Source organism: Lycium ferocissimum, chromosome 2, assembly GCF_029784015.1.
Source record: "Lycium ferocissimum isolate CSIRO_LF1 chromosome 2, AGI_CSIRO_Lferr_CH_V1, whole genome shotgun sequence".
Lineage (NCBI taxonomy): Eukaryota > Viridiplantae > Streptophyta > Magnoliopsida > Solanales > Solanaceae > Lycium > Lycium ferocissimum.
In genome coordinates, this window is record NC_081343.1 from 55175045 (window position 1) to 55184813 (window position 9769).

Below are 9769 nucleotides of genomic sequence, written 5' to 3' on the forward strand. Positions count from 1 at the left end.
ACTTGTTAAACGTGGAAATTTTTATATTTATCTTAGGAGAAGTTGAGAACGGTTGTTATGGCAAAAGCTTACAGTAAACATTTCACAAAAACCCATCCCGGTTGTTATTTTCCTTTTGTTAAGATCGTGATGTTGTGTGTTTGGCACACTGCTAAAAGTTTGTAAGTGAAAACACTTCAATCTGTTCTTTTTTTGGCTGTCCTGTAAACTTATTTGAAAAAATCTGGTAAGAGGGTTCTCCAGAAGTTGTTAAAGATGGACTATGAGTCTGTACTTTTTTTTTTCTTCTCTCGTTTTATTTTTGTTGTTTCCTTCGACTGATTGGACTGCGTGCTAATTTTAAGAGCACTCGTTTGTAATATGAAAAAATAAGAAATTTTAACTAGTACAACAGGGGAACAATCATTTGATTAACGGCAAAGGCTCAAATATGCCCCTAATGTTTGTGAAATTATACACATTTGCCCGTCGTTAAAAGGTTGTGCAAAGATGTCCCTAATGTTTTTTTTTTTTTGGTTTATACATGCCCTTTTAAACAAAATATGGGAGTGTTATTTATTCACCAAAAGATAAAAGGGGGATATTTGATCCATTAAAATTTCCCAATATTATGGCACAAATATTTCCCGGTTTTTTTTCGTAGTGCACTTTATGCTATTTAAGGTTTTAAGAACGCTTTTTAAAACCCCAACCATCGAAACCCCTAAATTTTTCTTTTTTTTATTTGTTTATGAAATATCAAGTTTCAAAGTTCTTCAAAATGTGAAATTTTTGGGACGGGGATTAAAGGGTTTGGGGGAGGAAATTAAACCCATCTCACTTACGGATTTCAAAAAATTTTTGACAAATTTTGGTTACGACGATATTCGAAAAATAAACCAATCAATAAGTGTTAAAACCGATAAAGTTTAAAATGTGATACTCTTTCTCGTTATTATTATAAAAATTTTTAAACCCCCCCGGGGCTTTTTTTCGATTATGTCTAATGTAATTTTATCCCCTTTTTTTATGATTTTTTATTTGGGGGAAATTGGCATCCATTGTGGGAGATTTTGGGGAAAGATTTTAAAAATATCCGGAAAAAATATCCGGATCATCAACAAATTGAAAAAAAAAAAATGGTATTATCATTAGTGAAAAAATCTTTTGAAAAGGGGAAAAAGGGGCTTTGTTTGTGAAACAAGGGGTTTTAAAAGATTTCGACCGCTTCTTTTAAAAAAGATAATTTCATTTAATGCAATGGTGGATAGATTGTAATAACAAATGTTTTTTTATGTTTTGGAATGCAATGATATTTTGTGCCATAATATTTAGGAATTTCAATGGATCAAATATGCCTTATACTATGCGAAATCGGGGAACAAATATATCATCCAAATATTTTCCGTTAACTCAAGGGCATGAGAAGCCACTCAAAAAAAAAAAAAAAATGTTAGGAGCATCATTGCACCAACCTTTAACGACGGGCAACGTGTACAATTTCACAAACGTTGTGTACATTTTCTTCCAGCCTTGCCATTTGATTAAGATGAAATTGGCACGAACCTCTGAGAGGAAAACAAAAAAATGGCTAAAGTCGTTGCATTTGCTGCTGCTTTACCATGTTGGTTTCACAATAACATGAAATTCCTTAAATGCGGCAAGCATTCACATGACAATTCAAATAATTTAAAATGGCACTTGTATTTCAAACTAACCCAATTTTAAATCCCAAATTAATAAAAAATCCGAGCCATACACCCGACCCACCCACAACCATAATCTAATTGGAAGCCCACGTGTCATATCCGGTGTATCAGAAAAATCGACGTTAATGAAGAATTGGCATGGATGAAATATTTTGATAATTCGATGCCATAAAAACGAGCGAACTATCACGAATCGACATAATGAGCCCATTTTCGATAGTTCATCGCATAAATGAGCCAAACTATTGACGAGTGCCATAAATGAGCCATTTCCGATAGTTCAATGGCATATTTGAGCCTTTTCCGTTTCAAAATAATAGCTCCGGGCACTTAACTTTGATAATATTAACAGAAGAAAAGAGAGATCGAACATGGCTCTTTCAAGCCTCGTTTTTCATAATTTCACACATACTTAGACTAGACACAGTTGTATTCAAGATGCATCGTAGATATTGCAGGGTCACTGCAGTCTCCGGCAAAATATTACATGTAGAACACAACTAGGGACTTGATACAGCATCCCAGTAGAAGGAACGACAACAACAGTAACAACAACAACGATTCGATCCCAAGCAAGTTGGGGTCGGTTATATGAATACTATTTCTTACTATTCTTATTAAGGAAGTCTAGCACGAGTTGATTAACCTCGTCGGGTAGTTGCTCTTGAACAAAATGGCTACCTTCTGGCAGAGAGGCTATCTCCAGATTAGGTACTGAACTTTTGAGTCCTTCACTACTAATGTAATCTTCGATTCCTGGAAATTTGAGGAAATAATCCTTCTCTCCCTTAATAAACAGTGCTGGAACGTGTACTGTTGGATCTGTTATGTGGAGCTGTTCAGCGAGTGACCTATGACATGATGAAATTCATAAACAACCAAAAAAAGAAAAAAAGAAAAAAAAGAATATATCAGGAAAGTGTTCAGTAGTTAATCAACCGGCAAAACAATTTCTGTAACTTTTTTTCTTTTATAACAGCGGTCCGAGTCAGCTTGTAGACACCTTGACCATCTTACAAAGTACAAGCATTTTCTCACAAGTACAAATACAAGGTAAATCTCATGTCCAATTCCTATAACTTTGAATTTTCTTGTAGTTTCATGAATGTTAGTAACAGATACTGGAATTAATTATTTTCAAGTCTGCCTCTCCTGGTAGAGAGGCAGGTCCATTATACACCAAGTTTCAAATCGTGCACCATTATTTCTTGGGAATTTCTCGGTTATTAAAAACACAAGTGTGTATCTCCTGCCATGACCATGAATGACTATAACAATTGTGTTGGTGTAACGTACGAGTGTGAGAAAAGAGAAAGCAGGTCTCCTGACCATGACCATGAATGACTAACAATTGTGTTGGTGTAACGTATGAGTGTGAGAGAAGAGAAAGCAATAAAAGGGGACTTTCCAGTTCAAATATAACCTATATCGCTTGGACCCTCCAAAAACGAAGTCACATAATGTCGAATCCTCCAAAGATACATAGTTTTTAGAGGATTCGACATGCGTGGCCGTACTTTTGAAGACTCCGAGCAACATAGAATAAACATACAGTAGATGGTTGTGCATGATACCTATAAGGAACCTGCATAGCAGTTCGGAATCCAGAGTTCTCATACAAAGCACCATGTGCAGCCAGGTCTTCCTCAGAGAACCAGGGGGGCAGAGGAGTTGAAGGTTGCACAATGTCCATGATTTCCTGATCTTCATTGGCTATCGGTATTTCACTTCTGGAGAAAAGAATGTATACATTCCTCACTACTGTTTTTGCATCAAGGCGACCAAAATCAGCTTCAGCTCTCCCGGGCTCCTTCAAAGAATTAAAATATATATCTCCAAGATTACAGAGGAACTATAAAATGATAATCATGACAAAAGCAAATTAGAGATAAAAAATGTATTGAAGTACCCCAAATCTCGAAACATAGAAGCCTTCAGGGAGGCCTTTAAACTGGAGAGGTTGTGGAGGCAAATATGGCACTCCCATACCAATAAATCCAGAGACTCTCTCCTCATAGAGAGTGACAAAACGCGAACTTACAATAGATCCAAAGTCTTTACCAACAAGAAAAACCTACATTATTGGAAAGACACAGAGGTGAGAAAGACACAGATGCACCAAAACCAACAGAGAGACAGAATAAGAACAAGGATATAATATTTAACGGAAAAGGCTCAAATAAGCCATCGAACTATTGGAAATGGTTCATTTATGCACTCATCAATAGTTTGACTCATTTATGCCATCGACTATAGGAAATGGTTCATTTATGCCACTCATCAATAGTTTGACTCATTTATGCCACCAAAATGACTCATCCATGCCATTTTCATTAACGTCGCTTTTATAATACCAGATATGACACGTGGCCTCCAATTAGAGATCTACGTCGTTTAATTAAACCAGCCCAATTTTAAATCCCAAATTAACAAAAAATCCGACTCATACACCGTACTCACCCACAACCATAATCTAGTTGGAGGCCACGTGTCATATATGGTATCGTAAAACTGGCGTTAATGAAAAACGGCATGGATGAGTCATTTTGGTAACGGGTGGTGGCATAAATGAGCCAAACTATTGATGAGTGGCATAAATTAGTCATTTCCAATAGTTTGATGGCATAAATGAGCCAAACTATTGATGAAATGGGTGATAAATAAGTTTCCATTTCCGATAAATTGATATATTTGAGCCTTTTCCGAATATTTAACTTATAACAACTAAAATTTAAATGTATACAGCAAAAGTTATTTGGTTGAGCTATAAAGAACAAGCTCTGAAGTGGTTTAGCCAACAACTATTCATGCATTTCACATTATGAGCTTAGACCACCTAAGTTAGGTTCTGATCAAACAACAAAATCTCCTGATAGTTGCTCAAGTCACTTTAGAATAACAAGGCATGACAATGACCATAGTTTTATACAATCTTGAGATAATTCTCTCTGAACCATTTATTTTTTAGAACACTTCAGTAACTTAAACATCCTTTTTATTAAGAACAGTATTATCGGGACTAGCTTAAACATACCTCGACTAGTACTTAAAGCATTCTATTTCTTTTTTATCCCTCCGGATAAAAAAGAGCATCCACTCAGCCATTTGCACACCATTTAAGAAAATACTAACTCCTAGACAAAAAGAAGTAATTTGATTAAACTGCCGCTAATTAAATAGGTATTGGGACTTGATCACATAACACTTAATAGGGCAAATCTGAAAAAATAAAGTTAATTATTTCTTGATTTAATAGGTTAGTTCTATCTTGATTTAATAAGTAGCCACTCTTTTTTATTCAAGAAAAAAGGCTAAGCGGACACTCTTTTTGATCCGGAGAGAGTATAAAATATTTCTAATCAAATTTGTCCCTTTAAAATCTGAAGAGACGGAGTGATTCTTGCTAAGCAGAAAAGCATCTCTGCAAAACACCATTGGCAATGAAATATATTAGTTCGACGCAATTTTCCTGCTATAAATAAGTTATAAGTAGAGGAGAGATTTAAACTTTATGCATTCTAAATTCCAGCAGCTACATCAAGTGTTAATAGGTGAATTCTAAAATTAAATTTTGCTTATATTTTTTAATATAAATGCAAAGTTTGAACTAAAGGTATTGAGTTTGGTCGAACGGTACATAAACTTCCAGCTAAGCCCTCGACTATTACCTAGTCTTCCAAGTATAAAGATAAAGAGTACTCTCTCAGTCTATCTTATGTATTGCATTTGTCTTTTTAGTTTGTTCCAAAAATAATTTTTAGCATTTAATAATAATTTCCTTTAAACTTTTCAATTATGCTTGATGAAATTTATAGCTGTACAATATTAATATCTTATATCTTATGTTTTTACTCTATCATACATTTTAAAAATCTTTATGTTTAGAAAGCAACGGAAGGAATAGCAATAGTATATTACCATTGACTTTTTTCTATGTTCAGGTAATCACCGTCTCAGGAATAGCACTAGTATATATACTACCATTGACTCTCTTTCTCGGTAGCATCGTGTTTCCCATCATCTAATTTTTCTTTGTTGATTAAAGGCCATCCAGGCAGAATATTTTTAGACGTGAGTATGACATAATATTCTGAAGTCATAATATATCTGTCATCTTCTCTGGAGTCACGTCTCAAAAAAAAAAAAAAAAAAAAAAGAATTACTTTTTTCTCTGTTCTCACTCACTTAAATGGTTTTACTTTGGCAGTGCGACTCAAAATAAGACATTATCTATTACACCTAAAATCATACATATTCTTTCACAATGAAGACTAATAAGACATTACGTTACATGTATGCTGCACGCACTTTAGTCAAACTCCCAAATATTTTTTTAAATTTAATGGAAAAGAAAACAAAAAAGCCCTTGAACTTTTAGAAAAGGTATAAAAATACCCTTTATTCATCTATTTTGCTAAAACTACCCCTCAATTCAACTTTTTGTCTATTTATTCTCTTGACTAATCTGAATAACACTAATTTTTTTTTTAAAAAAAATATTTAAATTACACATGACATTTTATTATCAAAAAATTGATTTATTTTTTAAAAAGAAATCAAAAATCGTTATTTGTAGAATAAGGAAAAATAATTTTTCAAACCCCATTTTTTAAAAAACAAAATGTAGTAAGCCTTTTATATATATAAAAAAAAAATTAATTGGATTTTCATTAAAAATACGTGGAATTTTTTTAAATTTGGAAAACTTTTTTAACTGAAACCCCATTTTTTTAGAAAATTCAATTTTAAATCTAAAAAACTGATTGTTTTTTTAAGTAAAATGTGCAAAACTAATACACCATAATTCTCTTCTAGATTTAAAAAAAAAGACAAGTTTTCGATTTTTTTTTTAAACACAGCTTTTTCCATAAAAATTTAATTTTTTCGCATTTTTATAAAAATCCAGCTTTTTCGTATTTTGAAAAAAAAAATTAGTGTCGTCCGTTAGTCTAAGGACATAACGCCCAAAAAAGTTGAATCGAGGGGTAGTTTTAGCAAAATAGATGAATAAAGGTATTTTATATATCTTTTCTAAAAGTTCAGGCATTTTTGCCTCTTTCCGTTATATTTTAAAAAGATATTTAGGTCGACTAAAAGTTACACTACTTATGCAAACATAATGTACTATTAGTGCTCCATGTGAAAGAATATGTATGATTTTAGGTTCAAACTCAAAGATAATGTACTATTTTGCTCCTTTTCTCGATTTTACGCACTCCGTCCCAATTTAAGTTGGCATAAATTGACGGGGGTTTGATCCTACCAATAAAACTTCCTCCGCTTTGTTCTTATAGAGTATTAGATGTAGGACACGTGTTTATTTAAAAATGAAAGGACAAGATTTGTTTGACTGAAAGGAATTCTCTAACTATTCTTCGAGAAAGCCGCCATAAACAGTCCCTTATCTACATAGAAATTAAAATTGGCCCCTTAAATATAAGATTTTACCGGCTTTAACTTTAACTATTCAAAAACTTATCAAATTTGATCTCGTTTATTTTTTATACAAAAAAGCGTACAAACCCATAAACCTCCTAGACACGTTAAAAACCATTTCTCAAACCCCGTCTCTCTCTCTCTCCGCTTCTTTCCCTCAAGTTCATTCTTTAACCTCAACTTTTTTCCTCAAGCTTCTCTCTCGCTTTTCAGAATCGACGTATCCGTGTTTCCTAAACCGACGCAGTCCATCGTATTTTGTAAAAAAATCGACGGACTCCCGTTCGTTTTTTTTTTTTTTAAAAATTAAAGAATGAAACGTAGAACTTCAAATAACCCGAGTATGTTCCTTGGCATTAAAGAGTTTTACCACTAGACCACTGATATTCTTGTTCATATACTTACATTGATTTAATTTATACCGTTTTTTAAAAAATCGACGGAAATACCGATTTTTTTATAATTTTTTTTTTAAAAAAAACTCAACCCGACCCGCTTATTTTTAAAATAATATAAAAAATACCGCATACACCGTCGGGCTTTTGCCAAATTTTTAATAGTATTCGAGGTTACACTACTATTAAAATCGTTACTAGCTCATTTTTTCGAATTTCTTTAGACTCAAGAATGCGACATCAGCGTTTAACGTTTTTTTTTTTTTTTTTTTTTTTTTAAACAAGACAGGAACTCCACAATGTTAAGTTTAGGAGAGAGAGAGCAAGTTTAAGAATAGCTTAACATTAATCTCACGAGGCAGTTGATTCAGACGTTTCAGTATAAAAATAGGAAACTAAATTCGATAAGTTTGACAATAAATGACTAAAATCGATAAATATATAGCTGGTTTAATTACTCAGCCTTGACTACCTTTTCTCGTTCTCTTTCCCTAGTTTATCTGCTATTGCCATGTTTCAATACTCAGCCAAAAGTGCAGGAGGGTCCCAGATCGTGCCGATGGAGACTGAGGAGCACTGTACACTTCTCCAAGTTTATCAATCCCCCATTATCACCACCTTGCCTTCCTCACTTCTCTTTCCTCTCACCACAATTTGTTCTTACCATTCGAATTGAAAGAGTGCCGCCACTGTTTTATTAGGTGAAGAAGCTGTAAAATCAACATGAATGGCCATAAATCACAATCAGACTTGATGTTAATAGCCAATCCTTTGCGGCACTACCCGAGTCTTCTCAAAGCATCCATTTTCTCCGCTATGGATGAGATATGGTTAAAATGTCAAACAAATCTTGTCCTTTCATTTTTAAATAAACACGTGTCCTACATCTAATACTCTACCGAACAAAACTGGAGGAAATATCACTAGACTGGATCCTAACCGGCTTGATTTTGCATAAAATTTAAAAAATAACCTCAAGGCCCCATATTAAAGCGTATTTAAATGGATTAAAACGCCTTTTAATCTAAGGCTAATTGCTAAATATAAAAAAATACTTTTTTATCACGCATAAAAAAGAAAAGCTTTTTACACTTAAATTGGGACGGGAGGAAGCAATTTTCTTTTTGCATCAACAAGAGCATACGGGAAGCGATTGCTGGTTATTTACCATTTCATAAATTGTCCTTTTCTTGTACCCGTGCTGGAGAGATTTGTGGTATGTGATCTTTTGCGGTTCTTTTTTTGGGTGATAAAGCATGACAAAAAAATTTGTATAATTTTCCCCTCTTTCTAAAAGTTGCATCCATTTTTCAGTAAATTCATGATTTAATCTTTCATTAATTGTAGCAAGCTAACTGAGATGTATTTTAAATTGAAATCTCCGTGGCTTAGTGATAAATGATTTAGTGTCCAATCAATTTTTTTGGCTGTCCAGGAAACTTTTTCAAAAAATGTGTAGTGGGTTCTCTAGAAAGTTATTCATAGGGACTATGAGTACTACCCTTTTTCTTTCTCTCATTTTATTTTTGTTATTTTTTCCTGACTGATTGGACTGCGTGCTAATTTTAAGAGGACTCGTTTATAACATGAAATAAGAAATTTTAACTAGTGTATTATGTATAACAGGAGAACAATCATTTGATTAATATGAAATTGGCACGAACGTCCGAGAGAAATGGGCTTTTGGCCCCTTTACAATTATTTTTTTAATTTTATTACCTTTACAAAAAGATTTCTATTTTTTTTATATACATAAGAGATTTAAAAACACATAAGATTAGAAAGTCATTTTTTTCATTCAAATTATAAAAGGGCAAGATATCTTATTTCCTCCAAACCTCCGGAGAGGAAAAAAAAAAAAAGCTAAAACATTGTTACGTTTGCTGCTTTACCATGTTGGGTTCACAGTAAAATGAAATTCCTTAAATGTGGTTAGCATTCCACGTGACAATTCAAATAAATTTATAACGGCACTGGTATTTCAAAATAATAGCTCCAGACATTCAACATTCATAATATAACAGAACAAGAAAGAAAGGTGGAACATGTCTATCATAACATGGTAGTATTTTCTTCTTTCAATTCCAGCTTTATAGGAATTGCAGGGTCACTGCAGCAATATATTACATGTATGTAAAACACAACTAGGACTTACTGAAGGAGCAACCAAACCAATAAAAATAACAACGCCGCCTTTTGGAACTTTCATTCTTAGTAGACGGAGCAACAAAAAACAGGACTTATTGGGAA

The 9769-nt window shown here is 33.3% G+C and overlaps 1 protein-coding gene across 2 annotated transcripts in view; it reads right to left on the reverse strand.

Annotated features, from left to right (window-relative positions):
* Window positions 1-2105: 2105 nt before the first annotated feature.
* LOC132045541 (uncharacterized) overlaps window positions 2106-9769 on the reverse strand; it is a 13852-nt gene continuing 6188 nt past the window's right edge. Inside the window, exons 2-4 of one of the 2 annotated variants that reach the window (XM_059436140.1) lie at window positions 3598-3762; window positions 3263-3498; window positions 2107-2539 (exon numbers count right to left, since the gene is read on the reverse strand). In XM_059436140.1, coding sequence (XP_059292123.1) covers window positions 2287-2539; window positions 3263-3498; window positions 3598-3762 — 654 coding nt within the window. In that variant the 3' untranslated portion in view covers window positions 2107-2286. Of the gene's footprint in view, window positions 2540-3262; window positions 3499-3597; window positions 3763-9769 lie in introns of both variants that reach the window. The other variant, XM_059436130.1, reaches the window with a different exon arrangement.